Raw genomic sequence first — 18,821 nt, 5'->3', positions numbered from 1 at the left:
GAATACCAAACCAGCACTCCAAAAAATTTTAGACAATATCCTAGGAAAAGACAATGAGGATCACAACCCCAGGAAGCCCAGCAAAATGAATCCATCAGGCATGACAAGAAATTAAACACAAAGGGGGAGAATCCAATAAAAAGAAAAAGTCATGACAATGATAAGTCAATACATATCAGTTATACCATAAATGTTAATGGTCTCAACTCATCAATCAAAAGAAAAAGACTGGCAGAATAGGTCAAGAAGCAAAATCCAACAATATGCTACATGCAAAAAACACAGAATTCAAAAAGAAACTCATGGACTGAAAATTAAAGGGTAGAAAACAATACTCCATGGGACAGGAAACCAAAAAAAAGCAGGGGTAGCTATCCTCTTTGCAGATCAAGTGGATTTCAGACCAACACTGATTAAGAGAGAAAAAGAAGGACACTACATCTTTGTAAAGGGAACAATCCAAGAGGAAGAGATGACAATCATAAACATATATGCACCAAACACTAGTGCACTCAACTATATAAAACAAATACTAACAGACATGAAAAATCAAATAAGCACTAATGCAACAGTAGTAGGGAACCTCAATACCCCACTGTCACAAATAGATCAACTAGACAAAACATTAGCAACAAAATACTAGAACTCAATGAAACTCTTTAACAAATGAACTTAACAGATGTTTACAACACAGTGTTCCACCCCAAAAAATCAGATTACACATTCTTTTCAGCTGCACATGGGTCGTTCTCCAAAATAAGCCACAAATTCCCTCATAGAACATGTTGAAGTAAGTGCAAAGGAATTGAAGTTATCCCCTGTATATTATCAGACCATAGTGTAATGAAATTGGAAATCAATAGCAAAAGACACGGCAAGAATTTCATAAACACATGGAAACTGCACAACACACTTCTGAATAACCAATGGGTCACAGAGGAAATTAAAGAAGACATCAGACAGTTCCTTCACTTAAATGACAATGACAATACAACATATAGGAATCTATGGGACACAATGAAAGCAGTCTTACGAGGGAAATTCATAGTAGTGAATACGCATATTAGGAAAACAGAATGAGCCCAATTAAACAACCTGATGCTGAACCTCAAGCTTCTAGAAAAAGAAGAGCAGGACAAACCCAAAGCTCATACAAAGGATGAAATTATAAAGATCAGAGGAGAAATCAATGCAATGGAGACTAAGAGAACAATACAAAAAAATCAAGGAAGCCAAGAGTTGGTTCTTTGAAAGAATCAACAAAATTGACAAACCCTTAGCCAACCTTATCAGAAAAAGGAAAGAAAAGGCCCAAATCCATGCAATTAGAAATGAAAAGGGTGAAACTACAACAGACCCAGCAGAAATCCAGAGGATCATCAATAACTACTTCCAGAACCTATACACAAATAAGATGGACAACACAGAAGAAATGGACAGATTCCTAGATACATATGAATTACCAAAGTTGAAGGAAGAAGACCTAAAAATTCTAAATAACCCAATATCAACCAATGAAATTGAAAACGTAATAAAAAACTTATCAACTCAGAAAAGTCCGGGCCCTGATGGCTTCACTGCTGAATTCTACAAGACATTTAGAGAGGAACTACTGTCACTACTATTTAAACTCTTCAATGAAACTGAAAGGGAAGCAATACTCCCAAATTCATTCCTGGAAGCAAGCATCACCTTGATCCCCAAAGCAGAGAAAGACCCAACTGAAAAAGAGAACTATAGGCCAATCTCACTAATGAATATAGATGCAAAAATCCTTAATAAGATACTGGCAAATAGAATGCAGAAGATCATCAAGAAGATCATACACCGTGACCAAGTGGGATTCATCCCAGGGATGCAGGGATGGTTCAACATACGCAAATCAATCAATGTAATACACTGTATCAATAGAGCCAAGGACAAAAAATATACGATCATCTCAGTAGATGCAGAAAAAGCATTTGACAAAATCCAACACACATTTATGATAAAAACCCTCAAAAATTTGGAATAGGCAGTCTCTACCTCAATCTGATGAAAGCCATCTATGAAAAACCAACAGACAATATCATACTAAATGCTCAAAAACTGAAATCTTTCACACTAAAATCAGGAACAAGACTAGGATGTCCACTCTCACCACTCCTGTTCAATATAGTTTTGGTAACATTAGCCATGGCAGTTAGACAAGAGAAAGAAATAAAAAGAATAAAGATAGGAAATGAAGAAGTCAATTTGTCATTATTTGCAGATGGCATGATACTATATAGAGAAGACCCCAAGAACTCCACCAAAAGTCTTCTAGACTTAATAACCAAATTCAGTCAAGTAGCTGGTTACAAGGTCAACACACAAAAATCAATAGCTTTCCTCTACACGAACAACAGACTCACTGAGAGAGAAATAGGGCAAACAATTCCTTTCACAATAGCATCCAAAACACTAAAATGCCTAGGAATCAACCTAACAAAAGAAATCAAAGAACTCTTCCCTGAAAACTACAGCAATCTGAAAAGAGAGATTGAAGATGACATCAGAAAATGGAAAGACATCCCTTGCTTTTGGTTAGGAAGGATTAACACAGTGAAAATATCCATACTTCCAAAACTGCTATATAGATTCAATGTAATCCCAATTGAAATCTCAGCAGCATACTTCATGGACCTTGAGAAAACAATCCAAAAATTCATTTGGAACAAGAAGAGAACCAGAATAGTAAAAGTAATTGTAGGTAACAGAGACATGGCATCACAATTCCCAACTTGAAACTATACTACAAAGCTACTGTGATATATAAACAGCGTGGTACAGGCAAAGAAACAGACCTGAGAACCAGTGGAACAAATTAGAAGATGCAGAAACAACTCCAGACACACTCAGCCACATCATTTTTGACAAAAGAGCCAAACACCACCACTGGAGGAAAGATAGCCTCTTTAATAAATGGTGCTGGAAAAATTGGGTTTCAACCTGCCAAATATTAAAACTAGACATATACCTTTTACCATGCACTAAATTAAAATCAAAATGGATTTAAGTTCTAAATATTAAAACAGAAACACTGAACCAGCTGGAACAGAGGTTAGGTAGAACTCTTTTTTTTTATTATTGGTACATTCTAAGTACACAATATAATGACATTCATCAATGGAAATTTGCACCTTTACATAATCTCTCTTGGTTCCTATTTTTCTCCATTCCCCTGCCCTCTCTTCAAGCCCTCCATCCCTCTCTATTTACAAAGACTTTGTTTCTATTTTTTCATTTTCTCATATTAATTCCATTCCCTTCTTTCCTTTCCATACCCCTCCCACTTCCCCTTCCCCTGTGCTACTTTTCTTCCTATTTCACATTATCTATTATACCTTTTAACCCTTATTTACATTTTCAGTTTCTCACACTTGAGAAACCATTTGGTATTCACACATGTGTGTCCTGTTTATTTCACTTAAGAGAATGGCCTCAATGTGCATCCATTTAGCTATAAATAGCTCTAATTTATCATTTTTATGGCTGAGTAGTACTCCATTTTATTAAAAAACCAATAAAAAAACCCCACATTTTCTTTATCCATTCTCCAGTTGATGGGCATTTGGGCTGCTTTCAAGTTTTAGCTATTACAAATTGTGGTGCTATAAACATGGGTACACTTATATCACTGTGGTATGATTCTTTTAACTCTTTGGGAAAGATACCCAGCAGGGGAATAGCTGGGTCAAATGGGACTTCCAGTCCTAGTTCTTTGAGATATCTCCATACTGATTTCCACAGTGGTTGCATCAGTTGACACTCCCACCAGCAGTGGAGCAGTGTTCCTCTTTCCCCAGAGCCCCGCCATCATTTGTTATTGGTTGATTTCATGATAGTAGCCATAGTTTCTGGAGTGACTTGGAATCTCAGCATTGTTTTAATTTGCATCTCTCGAATGACCAGTGATGTTGAACATTTTTTCGTTATGTTTATTTGCTATTTAGGTAGAACTCTTGAAGACACTGGTGTAGGAAAATATTTTATGAACAAAACCTCAGTTGCCCGTGAACTAGCACAAACAATCAACAAGTGGGATCTCTTCTTATTAAAAAGCTTCTGCACAGCAAGAGAAACCACCAGCACTGTGAAGAGACAACCCACAATGTGGGGAAAAAATTTTCACCTGCTCTTCCTCAGACAAAGGTCTACTATCTCAAATCTATAAAGAACTTAAAAAGATCAGACCTCCCAAATTTAAAGACCCAGTCCAAAAATGGGCATCTGAAATGAACAGACATTTCTCACACAAAGAAGTAGAAATAGCAAATAAACATATGAAAAAATGTTCAACATCACTGGTCATTCGAGAGATGCAAATGAAAACAACACTGAGAGTTCACCTCACTCCAGAAAGAATGGCTGCTATCAAGAAATCAACCAATAAAAAATGCTGGCGGGGATCTGGGGAAAGAGGAACCCTGCTCCACTGCTGGTGGGAGCGTCAACTGGTGTAACCACTGTGGAAATCAGTATGGAGATATCTCAAAGAACTAGGACTGGAAGTCCCATTTGACCCAGCTATTCCCCTGATGGGTATCTTCCCCAAAGAATTAAAAGAATCACACCACATTGATATATGTGTACCCATGTTCATAGCAGCACAATTTGTAATAGCTAAAACTTGGAAGCAGCCCAAATGCCCATCAACTGAAGACTGGATAAAGAAAATGTGTTTTTTTCTAAAATGGAGTACTACTCAGCCATAAAAAATGATAAATTAGAGACATTTACAGCTAAAGGATGCACATTGAAGCGATACTCTTAAGTGACATAAATAGGGTGCACATATGTAAATACCGAATAATTTCTGTAGTGTGAGAAATTGAAAGTGTAAATAAGAACTAAAAGGTATAATAGATAATGTGAAACAGGAAGAAAAGGGGCAAAGGGGAAGGGGAAGTGGGAGGGGTAGGGGAAAGGAAATAAGGGAATGGAATTGATATGAGAAAATGAAAAAATAGAAACAAGGTCTCTGTAAATAGGGAGGGTTGGAGGGGTTGAAGGGAGGGCAGGGTAAGGGGAAAAAAATAAGAACCAAGAGAGATTATGTAAAGGTGCAAATTTCCAATGATGAATGTCATTATATCATATACCTAAAATGTACCAATAAAATAAACTTTTTAAAAATGATAATGTGAAAATATACATTTATCAACATGAAAAATATACAATATGATTTTGAAAAATTGTATAATATGATCCAATTTGTACAAAATAACAGAAAATATACTGTGTATGTCATGTGTGAGTACATATATAGAAGTCCAGTAGAACATACATGGAAGCACTGTTCTTTATCCTTAACCTGTATCTTAGCACATCCGTATGTCAGTTTTATATCTACATACGTGAATTTTTCAAAATACACAGCTTTCGTAAGAAAACAACACTGTCTGTGTTATTTAAAAATGCAATGTGCCCCTTACCGTTTTGTTCCAAGAGTGTGGATAGTGCAGCTGCCGAGGCCCGCAGCACCTCCTGGGATGAAGAGTGCATAAGCATGGCCAGCATCACCTCCCTGTGAGCCGGGAACCTTGGAGAGAGTCAACGGTGACAGCAGGGATCAGCTCAGAAATCTCATCACTATCTGATAACTAACACAAATGAGGGCAGAACATGTAAATATTATTCTATGTCACCTCCACATACAAGGATGAGTGCTAAGAAATTAATATTTCTGTGTTTCTTCAAAAGCTGCCGAGCAATAAAAATGCTCACCAGATACATAAAAAGGTGCTTGGAGGAAAAAGGTGATGTGAGAAAAATAGAATAATGGAAACAGAAAGGAAAAATTAAAAATCATAAGGAAACATAAATGTATGTTCACAGATATATTTTCTTTTAACATTATTTTAAGAATCTCCTATGAACACTGAAAAATAGATGAATGACGAACTGAAATTTATAAACTGCCACATGAATCTGCCTTAACCGAATCTCTTGAAAAAGACTGACCATTGTGGGATTATTCTGAGGCTGGTTTAGCATATAGTTTTCAAATGAATTAGTTTTGCTCACAATGGAAATGTTTAATTAAATAGCATCTGTTTCATTAATTCTTTTTATTGGCATTGGATCATTACGCAAATAGGCTGTCCGGATTTGAGATGTCGAACATCACAATGTGAGTTTCCGAAGTAAGTTGTTTGTATTTTAAGCCCCAGAGGAAAGGCAGAACAAGGCATAGGTATGAGCAGCTGCCACACAACACAGAGGCGCATGATGAGAAGCAAATCCGATGCACAGGAAGCTCCCCATTATAGTCTGTTTCGGGGAGGAATGTGGTCTTAGGAAGCTTGCATGGCTGCTGGTGAAAGTCTCCTCACCCCTGACAGCTTCAAACAATCCTCTCAGGAGAAGACAGGTCAACACTGCCACACCAGGTGGGAATGCAGAGCGGGAGGTTTCTAACCAAATCCAATTCCTGACACTTGCAGAGTCACCACAGCAGAGAGAGTCACACACAGCTTTGGGGTTCCCAACACCGAAATGAGTCAATGGGGCATTTTCACGTGATCAGCCAGAAAACAGATTCTTTCTCTATGATTCACAGTTCACTGAACAACTCAACTGCCAATAATAAATAACTCAAACACACCACCCTTTCTAACTATTAAAAGCCAAGAGATCAAACTACTATATATTCACTACTAATATGTGGCAACAATTAAGGCATGCATGACTACACCAAAAATATTTCAACAGTGAAAGTCACCATTGAGGTATTTTATATGTACTGATTAAAAATATAACAAAGTTTTGACAGTATAATATCGAAACTACTGACTGGCCATCTTCATCCCCAATCTTCTGGTGTAAACTGCTTTGGTACATAAGCAGATTATTCAGGGCCCAGCATGCGGCCTCCTGGATTGGGGGAGGAGAAAAACAAACTTGTCAACACAGAAATGATTGGAAACCATAATTTTGAATAACTGGGATATTTATGAGAGTCCAACCTGCACGTGCTTATTCTTCCTGTGCCACGTTAAGGCCCTGTAACAGGCTTCCAGCCAAAACAATTTATCTTCCTCCTCCTCCTCCTCCTCCTCACTCTCCTGGTTCTCATCCTTCACCTCTAAGTCTTGATTTAAGAAAATGGTCTCAGCTTGAAAAAAATTTTAAAATAAATACATATATTTTCTATACATATAATTCACCAACAATTTGAATAAACATTCTAAATCTGTATTTTGAAATGCTATCAACAGAGTAAGATGTTCTTTAGTAGCAGCCTTGGTTAATTATAAAGCAATTTTTAATATATTACACAAGTCATAATACTCTTATTCCATATAGATAAACAATAAAATGAGGAAGAAGGTACCAAAAAAGTAATCAACTAGAAGAGGATCGTTTAAAAAGATTAGCAATGGGCCTGGGGATTTAGCTCAGTGGCACTGCGCCTGCCTTGCAAGCACAAGGTCCTGAGTTCAATCCCCGGTCCAAAAAATAAAAATAAAAAGATAAAAAGATTAGCAACTTTATAACGAAAATGAAATCAATGATGTCAAATAAAACTTAAGTATGAGCTCATACTTCTTAGTTCCCTAGAAAATATCCTCTATTGGAAAATGAATTACATTGGAACAGAAAAAGCATTAAATGCCTCCTTCTCTGCATGCAATCCTCTTGTTATAATATTAACATTCAACATCGAATGCACACATAAGAATTTTCTTTGTAGGGTCGCAATGTGACTCAGTGGTAGAACACTTGCCTAGCATGCACAAGGAGGCCCTGGATTCAATATCCAGCACCACAGAGAAAATCTGTCTTGTAAAGCTACTTACTGAGGAGCGCTAAACAGCTAAGTGCTGAGATCTGTAACACTGCATTCTCTGGATACTGCTGCACTGCTTTCACCACAAAAGCATGGACCTCATTTAGTACCAGGATATTGAAAAAATTACCTAAAAGTTAAGCGAGACATTAGCTAAATTCTCATCCATAGAACTTAAATTGTCACTAATATATAATGGCATTTAAATCAATAAATTTGAGTAGGCAAGACCATCTTAATGACATTAAAATATATATTTACTTTAATCAAAATATCTTCATATGAGAGGATAAAATTTGAAGTTTTGCCCATGATGTCATTTACATACATTACCTCTAAATGGAAATACATGAGAAACATAAGTTTGTGTTATTTCAACTTTGTAGCCTTTGACCTTGTCGCCTGTCAGCATTCCATAAAAATAATGAGATGTCCTCTCTCCATGACACTGCAGTATTCACTCGTGAAATAACTTAATTTTCTTGCCTTCTAAAAGATGTTAATCTTTTTTTAAAAAACTCTTTCATCATTTAATCCTTTTGTTGAAACATCTTTTTCAGTCAAAGAAATACATACCTCTTAAATAACTCTTCACACACTTACTATTTGATCTTGCATACTGTGATCTTAGAAAAAAATTATTTCACCACCTTGAAACCACCCTAGGAAACAGTCTCATAACTGTTTGCACCCACCCGTCTGAGCATTTCAACCAACCCTCAAAAAATCTAAATCTTCCTGAGAAGAGAATGTACACATTAGATTCCAGAAAGGTGTGCCTCCTGAGTAGCTCACGTGTCACTAACAATCACCAAGGTGCCTTCTAAAAGAATAAAACTCCCGTTTATCTGTAAGTGTAATTAAATGACTCCTAAGGTACGGAGCCAGAAGTGAAGATACCCTCCGTCATGAAATGCCTGAAGCCCAAGCTCAGTGTCCATCACTGGCCTCAAGATCTAAAGGCATTTGGCCGGCTGGGCGCCTCCCCACATTCCCCGTCCCACAGTGGCACTCCCAGCCCCAGCAGGCCTCCCCTCAAGAGGACTGCCCTGAAAGCAAGACCCTTCCGCCCTCCCAGCCTGTGTAAACTCTGGCTGCCCCGCTCCCTCTCCCCATTATTACTCTTGTGTTACTGGCAGCAGCTGCTGGACCACAGGGCACTCTGGGCAAACACAGCAAGACTGACCTTACGTTCAGACAACTTGGGTTGAAAATATATGAAAAACAAAAACAATCCTAAATGTGCTAAACCCACAATTACATAATTTCACAGACATGGTAAATATTTATTGAGCATCTTTAGGTTTTTACTTTAGTTATAAAGAGGAAGTTAAAAGTTTTGAAAAATAACAGAAACAATAAATTCTCTAGTCACCAAAACAAACTAAAGGGATAAATGAGAGGAAATAAACATCCTTATGTGAAGACCAATTGATGGCTTTTTATTATTCAAAAGCAGTTACAGAATAATACAAAATTATATAGGACATAATACTTTCCATGGTTTACTTAATCTCAATAGTATAATATTAAGCACTTTTGATGGGCCAATATTACACAACTATTTGATAGCACAATTTCCAAAGCAAAACTTTTTCCTCTAACTCTTTGTCTTAAAAATTGGTTTGGTTGGTTTTGGTTAGTTTTTGAGATAGGGCCTTCCTATACAGTATTGTCCAGGCTGGCCTTCAGCTCACTCTGTAGTCTAGGCTGATCTTAAATTCACAATCCTCCTGCTTCAGCCTCCCAAGTGCTGGGATCACAGGCATGCACCACCAACCTGGCATTCCGTCATTTCTTCATGCTGCAAATATCCAAACTCCTCTCTTCTAGTTATACTGTATACTGATGTATACAGTACACTGTCATAATCTATAGTCATCTTACTGTGGAAAGAACACCAGAACTTTCACAGTCCTATCTAACTATAACCTACAATCCACTGATCAACCTCTTGCAACCCTCTCTTCTGCTTCTGGTAACTACATCTTCTGGTAACTAAAAAGATGCAATAATCTGGGTTCTCATTCTGATTTCACTCCGTATTGCCTACATGTTCTTAGATAAGACACAAAAATTTCCTAAGCCACAGGTTCTCATATGTTAATGTGGTCATAATAACAATATCCCATTTCCCAGGATCATTTTATGGATCAAAAGAATTACAGATATATGTATATATGAAATTTTCAGGAACTATGAAAAAAGTCTGCAAATATTAAGACAGTTTCATCATATAGTTTTATTGTATAGTAGCATTAAATAAAAGCTTATCAAGGAAATAATAAGCTGAAGCAATATATATAAATATATATATATATATATATATTTTTTTTTTTTGGTACTGGGGATCAAACTCGAGACCTTGTGCTTGCCAGGGAGGCACAGCACTACTGAGCTACATCCCCAATCCCTAATTCCATTTTTTAAAATTCATTTTAATTAAATCTACCTAAAAAAATTTCCTAACACTAAAGCTCCCAAGTTATACAGGGATATAATCATGACTCTAGAAGTGAAAATATAAGTTGTTATAATAAGATCATAAAAATTAGGTTTTTTTCAAATGAATGATAATTTGTCATCAAAGTTGTAATGATGAACAGCTAAATATTTATTACAATAATCCTAATTTTGCACAAAATATCACTGGTCACCTTCAGAGAAAAGGTCATCAGAACCAACTTCTATCTGTTAATGATCCTTATTATCCACCCACTGCTCACTTTTTAATGCTTTGACCCCTCATAAAAATGTCAAGTACATCAATCTGTGTATGTTGCAGCAGAGTTCAACAGGGAGCTGAAATAAGAACTGACTTGGAAGCAAATGGACAAGCTGGAGTAGCCTTGTAGAAGAGCAAGTTTTCTGCTACTGCAATCAGTAGAGTCTCTTCACGCTGCATGAGAAAGGGGAGCCCAGACAGTCTCCCACACTGAGCCTGGGTCCTAACAAGGTCAGGTGGCACTTCTGTGTCAGCCTTGTGCTCTGCCCCCTACCAAACATCTCTAGAGGAGCAGCTGTAATTTAGGTCTTTAGGATGTCAGATATTAAACACACTCACAAGAGCTAAGCTATTGAATCCATCTGGGAGCCCATGAATTAATAAATGGATAAAGAAAATATGGTTTATAATCACACACACACACACACACACACACAATGGAGTATTATTCAGCCATAAAAAACAAACTCTTGACATTTGCAGGAAAATGGATGACACCAGCGAGCATCATGTCATGTGGAAGAGGCCAGATTCAGAAAGACAAATATCACATGTTTTCTCTTATATGTGGAAAGAAAAAGAAAAAGAGACGCAGAGAGATGATATGAATGTAGTGAGGGGCTCAGAGAAGACGAAGGGGAGAGGGGGAGGGGATGGGAAGGAAAGGGTGATGGCAGGAGCTGAGGGGACCTAAGTATGTGACCTGCATGTACACACTGATGAAACGAACCCATCAATCTGTACCACTAATGTGCACTGACACCACTTCAAATACTGCAGCTATCAGATACAGCATACCAAATGACTGTGTATCAATGACTAAAGAAATCAAACATTTTTTTAAAAGGATAAAAGGTGAAAGGGGGAAAACAGCAAGCAAAAGGTGGTGAAATGGCAGAACTATAACCCTAAAAGAAGATTTTTAGAAATTTACTTTTAAAATCTAATAAATGATCAGGCCAAATTTATCACAGAACTACAAGGTGGCTTAATATCAAAAAACCTATAGATTTAAATTCTATATTGTCAAAAGAAAAAAGTCTTAATATTTTTAGATATTTGATAAAATTCAGTGTTCATCTGTGATTTTTTTAAAAGCCCACATGTAAAAATAAAACCAAATCAGAAACAAAAGGAAATTTCCTTTTTTTTATGTATTTATTTACTTATTTATTTAGGTGATGGCAATTGAACTGAGGCCCTTGTGCATGCTCAGCATGTGATCTACCACTGAGCCTCAGCCCAGCTCCAGAGAGAAATATCTCAGCTTGATTAATTCTACTTGTTATAAAACAAATAAGACAAAGTTGTAAAAGTTTGTAAAAATTTTAGAATACTGGAAGCTTTCTCTTTAAAAACAAGAATGACACAGGGATACTTACTACTGCTTCTATTCAGCCTTATGCTAGTAATTCTTGGCCATGCAAGAAGACAAGAAATGAAATACAGGCTATCATGAGTGGAAAGGAAGAAGTCGGACAAAGAAAAAAGCTAAAGTATCCAAAAATAGCTGACAAAGACCTAGGAAACTTTTACGGAATATATTAGGATGTAAAAATGTCATTTCTTCCTAAATTGATCTGTGTGATTTGTACATCTTCAGTCAAAATTCCACTGGAGTTTTGACTTGAACAAGTAAATTCTAAAATTTATACGGAATAATAAAGGCCCAAGAGAAAAGGCTGAGATGTGCTACCAGAAGAAGACTTGACCCATCAGGTTATCAGATATCAGTACAGAGCTACAGTGATTGAAACAGTACGATATTGATCCAGACAAATCAAATCAATCAACAGAATAGCAAGAACAGAAACATATATAGTTAGTATTCCACACCACTGGGAAATGGGAGAACCATATGCTACATTGTGCTGCGGTGGTAACTAACTATCCATATTAAAAAGGGAAAAAACAGAAATTGAAATCTTTACCCAAAAAAATCAATTACAATGTTTTAATGAGAAAAGCTTGGAGAAAACACAGAATATATTTACCACCTTAGAAAAAGGATTTTTTCAACAAGATGCATACCCATAAAAATAAATCACAAAACAATTGATTATTAAATTTAACTACCAAAAAAGCCACCATAAAGATGGTGAAAGGACAGGCTACAAATCAAGACAAGATGTTTTCCACTAACCAAAACATTATTACCCAGAATCTATGAATCAACTTTTTAAAAGACCATCCTATCAAAAATGGATAAAAGACAGATTGTACCTTCACAAAGTAGAAACTGCCAAAATCAAGAAATATTTGAAAAAAATACTGCCTTATATTTTCATAGCAACACAGGTGGTCAGCACAGTAGCATAAAACAAGAGTTCAAGGGCCGGGGATTTAGCTCAGTGGCTCTGTGCCTGCCTTGCAAGCACAAAGTCCTGAGTTCAATCCCCAGTGCTAAAAAAAAAAAAAAAAAAAATTCAAATAATCACATATAGAAAAATGCATAAATAAATTGTGGTATATATATAATATATTACTACATACAACTATATGAAAAAATACTTACGATTCTTATAAACATAGCACACATTTTTTTAAATTACAGAAGACAACATAGAGTATGATTTCATTTTGATGACACACACACAAAGAAATAAGCACACATGAACAATTTTAAGAAAACATGAAAATGTAGTAAAAAGTATATTTAAAATGGGAAAGACTGATAAATATAATATGATGGAGAGTATTAACCTTCATAGATAAAGAAGAGACAGGAAAGAACATCTCTAGCCCTGGTGATGTACTAATACTAAACTTAGGTGCTTCTTTGCTCTCTGCTTCATATTTTCTACATAAGTTACACTTGTTCTTTTTTAGGAATCAACTGTTACACAATTATACTTTAAATATAGACCTAATAATAAAACACTCCTTTAGAATCACTTCTTCCAAAAAAGTAATAAGATTAAAGCTTCTCTTACATTCTACAGATTGTTACCACTCCTTTTAAAACTTCATCTATGTGTGACAAAATAATTTGCTGCTTTAAAATAATTCCATCCAATGCATGTCAATATTCTACTTATTCATCAACATGTAATACATAAATGCTATATAGACCCACATCGTATAGATTGTGATGATACATTAAGAATCGTAACTCACCTAATGTAAGCCTATGGAGCAAGCAGCAACTCACTTCTTGAATTTTCTCACTGACAGGGAATGCTTTCATGGCTTCTACAACAATATTGTAACATCTGACATTGCCACTCATGAGGACTTCAACGTTACTGCCTAAATGTAAAGAAATCATAATTACCATAAGGTAAGAATTTTCTCCTTTTAAATATGCCTACAAAAATATACCAGCATAATGCCTACAATTCTAAACTTAAATATCATGTTCTATCAAGTAGTTATGAAAATATTATCCTTGCTAATATAATGGAATATAGGACTCATCTTCGGCATTAAGGAAAATTTTCTTTAATCCTGTTTCTTGGCTTAAAATTTTTAAATAAAGAAGAAAAATTGATTATTTATAAGTCTAAAAATGGCCATATATTTTTAAAACATTAAAAAATATAAATATAAAGAATTTTTAAAAAACAAATTTGAAGGTCTATTTTCTAAGAAGCCATTGTATCATGGCTTTTTCACTGGCTGTTTCCGTCACCCCACAAGTAAATACAGACTATGTCACATAACAGAACTGCTAAAATCAGCTGAGATCTATTTCCTCCGTCCTAAAAGAACAGGCGGTGTAGGAGGCAGGAAAATCGAGCTTCCTGAAGGCATCTAGACAGATGGGGGAGGTCCTGGAGAGGAGGGAAGGGAATTATACTATTAAAATATATGACTAAGGGAAAACGTAAGTGAAACAGAAAGGAAGGAAAGAATCCACCGGGAAAACTCAGTAAAGACGGCGAGTTGTGAATCTACATGGAGAAAATACATCTCTGAACGAAATGTTGACAGTTCTGTAAAAGAGAAAAACTCAGTCTGCCAACCATTTTTCTTACCTTCTTCTTTCAGCATAGCTGAAACTAACTGTTTTCCCAAAAATATATTTTAATGTTTAAATTGCATTTTAAAATTCAAATTAAAAAAAAAACTGGCAACAATGAAAGGAAACAGTCTCTTAAAACAATCATCTGCTTTGTGGCAGAGGTGCTGCCGTAATTTGCTCTAAGATTGAAAGGCAAATCTTCAATTTAGAGTCAGTGTTTAAAACCCTGGATTTCTTCATTTTTAGCTACAGCTTTTTTGACCTTTGTATTATGAATCAACACATTTTAACTGGAGTTATGTCCGATGTGGGTGGAAAACAATGAATTCCAAAAGCAGCCAGCCCAAAATAAGTAAACAGTGAACAAATATAACCCAGGAAAAGTACAATGAAGAATATATTCAGTTTGTAGGGAGTGATGACTTAAGGAAATATAGAGGTAAGGTCATTGTTATTATTCCGCCTCATCCACTTTCCAGTGTTTAATTTCCTATGGATAAGAAAACCTTACAGTTTTATAAACATCATAAAGACATTCTTTCACAAGGGCATTTGGTTTTGAGCCTGCTACAGTGAGGCCCCACGTCTCCGGACTGCTGTACTGATTCCCATATCTGAAACTAAATAAACATATTGTGCACATGCCACACATAAACATACCGAGTCCTAGTGCTGTGAGTGAATTTAGAACACATATTCCACACTGGGTACACTTTTCCTATTATTTCACTCATTGAATCCTTAAAAAAACATGTACAAGGATGAAAATATTACTAATCAAATGCATATGTATATCCTGTACAAACCCACACAATGAGTACATGAAATATGAAACGTTACTGTGCAACTACAAAACAGAATCTGAAGCATATTTTAATCCATTAGTAATGACTGGTAGCATACACTGCAAATTAATTTCTTCTGATTTGTACTTCTATGTGAAAAAAAAAAGTGGCTAAATTTGAAAGTGTCATTAAAATGCTAGCCAAGTATCACACTGAAGATCAAACACTTCCATGAGGCTTTCCAGGCCTCTCCTGAACTCACTGCTTCCTTTAGCCTCACCCACGGACACTGACAAGCCCTCCTCCTGACTCCATCTGTGACCCCCAGTCATGCCATGAACCCTAAAAAGGCAAGGAACATGCTCATATTTTCCACCCTTTGGTTCCCCAGCATCAAGAACAGAGCCAGCTGCAATATAGTCTCAATAATATAAATTAATTAAATTAACAAATGAACAAATTTAGCATCTGCAAATCTCTAAATAATAAAAATGTTTTCAAAATATGTTCAGAAAGAAGATACATAGTAATTTTTCATATGCAAAAAGAAACCATGTTATAGGATACTTACATGGAATTGCTAGGGAATGTAAACAGTGAAGTACATGAAGCACAATTTCCTCTTCATCTTTAAAACTGTTTAATGCACTTAGCAATATCATATAATCTTTGTTCTCAACAAATTCAGTCAGTTGTTCCTCAGAAACTAAAGAAAGAAAAAATACTGAGCAAACTTTAAAAAATTACATAAATCTTATTAAAAACTAGATTCATGATAGTTGTATGAGACACAGCAAATGCAATATACTCAAATAAAAATATGTTTTTGTAAAAAGCCCTTCCTAAGAGTTTTACATTGGGAAGACAAGGTATTGGTATAAAAACAATTTTTGGTTTTGCCTTATATTAATTATATCATGTTTTATATCAGGTCCCAGTTACCAAACAATCTCAGGAAAACATAATTATTTACCAGAGAATACTAGCCAGTACCAATATACATGGCCTACTGAAATGAAAATTCATAATACTTAAAAGAAAGGGTCCAATGATAGATTTACAAGGCATCTCAGCTGAACGTGTCAGATTAAAAGTTGTGAACTTTAGCAAATGGCAAGTAATTAGACTTGGAAACACTGCCTTAATGGTTTTCCATCGGAGATCAAAAATTGTCATCATCAATTTTCATAGTTAAAGTCTTTTGATCAAGTCAGTGAGTTCCATTTGAAATTTATTTCATTAGATAGGAACTTCAAAATATGTATATAAAGGGCAGGGGATGTAGCTCAGCCACACAGCACCTGCCTGTCAAGTGGGAGGTCCTGAGTTCAATCCTCAGTACCAAAAAAAAAAAAAAAAATGTATAAAAAGTCTGGTTTACTTAGCTTGAAAATGGTGCCAACTAAAATATTAGAAAAAGAAGCATTTCTGTGATCAACATTAACTTTTTGAATTTGATAGTAATATGTCCATATAATATAATGTGAAATTGGTTACATTCTTTTAATTATTGAGAGATACTATGGAAATACTTCATTTCATAGTGTAGTTTCCACAGCATATTTCCAATTTTTAGAAATTAACTTTATTAACTAACTTTTTAAAAATTAACTTTATTATTACTGAGTCCCCTGGAAAGACCAGAAAATTTCTTCTTTACATTTATAATCTAATACTCTCCACACCTCTGCACTGATAATCTTTCTACTTAATAGGATTTTTGTTGCTGTTGCTGCTGTTATTGTTGTTGTTATTACAGATTAAACCGATGGCCTTCACATCTTCAAAATGAGATACAACCCATCTTTTTAAAAAAAATTTTTGAAACAAGGTCTCGATAAATTGCTGTCTCCCAGCTCAAACTTGTGACCCACTCCCTGCCCTAGCCTCCCAGAGGGCTAGGACCACAGGCATGCAGCACCACACCTGGTTAAGACTCTTCTTTTTACCCTACCCTGGTCTGTATCCACAGGTCCTAAATGGGCACCACAAGGCTGGTGAGAGTAGCGATTGCCCTTCTTCACGAACAAGAATGTGCCCTTAAGCTGCAACACTGAAGATTACAGACCCTTCAACAACAGACCCTCAAACTTTATCCTGCCCAATTCTTATCAAATGCTCAGCTGCAAGATACAACATTTACAGAAAACAGTCTTGAAAGGCGTGAAGGTCTTTCATTCCTGCTCACAGTAAACTGTCTTCTCTACCAAGACCTTCACTGCAGGCCTGCGTCCCAGGCACATGATGTTTCTCACTCTTAACAAGTGACTTTCATCAAAATACACGTGTACTCCTTACAAAACGTGTGTACTTACTGTCTCATCCAGGGAAACCATGGAAGGATTCTCTCAGGTCTCCCACAGTCAGACTGCTTCTTCTGAGTTTACTTTTTTTTTTTTTTTTTTTTGGTACCAGGCAAGCAACAGAACCACTGAGCTAAATCCCCAGCCCTCCTGAGTTTACTTTTATCTCAAAAAACTTTATAACTGACAAGAGCCAAATTTCTGGCCCACCTCTTTGCAAATAAATACACAGAAGGTTAAATACTGTAAGCTTAACCTAGCTTTGTTATTTTCCCTTTATCCACTTTCCCATCCCTTTTTCTCTAACGTATATTCCTTTTGGAATCATGCAGGGTATTAAATCATATCAAGTGCTCTCTCCCATCTGTGGAGCTGCTGAAAACTAGAGTGATAAACCGATCTTGACAGCAGAGCCTGAGTAAATCATTCTTTTCCAGAGCCCCAGCACAGCTGGTTCTCAGAATGATGCAAAAGAGACTCTCAAAACCAGTACTGTAACTGGCCACACACCCTCAGGCAAACTGCTCACTTTTCTGACCTATTTCCTCTTTCTGCCAGGTGGAGGGCTGGATGCAGATTCCAACCAGCTCTAAAATATCACCGTAATCACTGTTACCAATCTTAGTGCAACGCTGTGACATACATGAAAGTCTTTTTCCTCCGGGAAACTTTGTGAGCCTCCTGGTTCTTCAGACAGAGCCTCTAGCATTTCTAAAAATCTCCCTGTTGACTCAATACCATAAACCCACACTTAACCTATACTTGGCTTCAGTTTTATTTTTTCCTTCTTAACATGACACAATCTGGTTTTCAAAGTGAAGCTTATGCTTTGCAAAGTAATGAAAGAAATTCTACTACATTTGCATGATTCATAGCCCACAAATGAAATTCACTCTGTAGGGACAGGCAAGATTTCTGAATTCATCCCATTACTTACCCTTGACAGATAGCTCTCACTTATTAACAAGCAGTATGATTTTAATACCCTTTTCTTGGCATAATTATATTTTACTTTTCATTTTACATATATTATATATATGACAGACTTGTAATACCTCTCTCAAATAGCACATGTAAAGCTTTGCATCCCAGTTTCTGGACTTCATCATTGCTTGAAAATGTGCTCATGGCATCAAAAATTAACAAGAAAATATCACTTTCTTCATCCAATATTAGCAGTGTGATTTTTCCTATTTTAAAGAGAAGAAAATGACCTTAGTAAATAGCTATC

General features: G+C 36.0%; 1 protein-coding gene across 4 annotated transcripts in view; it reads right to left on the bottom strand.

The window, feature by feature from the left end:
* The window catches only part of Lrrk2 (leucine rich repeat kinase 2), a 155,855-nt gene that overhangs the window by 125,794 nt on the left and 11,240 nt on the right, over window positions 1–18,821 (bottom strand). For 3 of the 4 annotated variants that reach the window (XM_087200063.1, XM_087200061.1, XM_087200062.1), the window contains exons 5-11: window positions 18,646–18,780; window positions 15,859–15,993; window positions 13,656–13,787; window positions 7,824–7,943; window positions 6,990–7,138; window positions 6,818–6,897; window positions 5,457–5,563 (exon numbers count right to left, since the gene is read on the bottom strand). In XM_087200063.1, coding sequence (XP_087056189.1) covers window positions 5,457–5,563; window positions 6,818–6,897; window positions 6,990–7,138; window positions 7,824–7,943; window positions 13,656–13,787; window positions 15,859–15,993; window positions 18,646–18,780 — 858 coding nt within the window. The remainder of the gene's footprint in view (window positions 1–5,456; window positions 5,564–6,817; window positions 6,898–6,989; window positions 7,139–7,823; window positions 7,944–13,655; window positions 13,788–15,858; window positions 15,994–18,645; window positions 18,781–18,821) is intronic. The other variant, XM_087200060.1, reaches the window with a different exon arrangement.

This window comes from Heterocephalus glaber, unplaced genomic scaffold, assembly GCF_053883595.1.
Source record: "Heterocephalus glaber isolate CG9 unplaced genomic scaffold, H.glaber_assembly_v1.0 deba00001733, whole genome shotgun sequence".
Classification (NCBI taxonomy): Eukaryota; Metazoa; Chordata; class Mammalia; order Rodentia; family Bathyergidae; genus Heterocephalus; species Heterocephalus glaber.
Note: the sequence above shows the minus strand (reverse complement) of the source record. Positions and strands in the feature narration are given on the sequence as shown.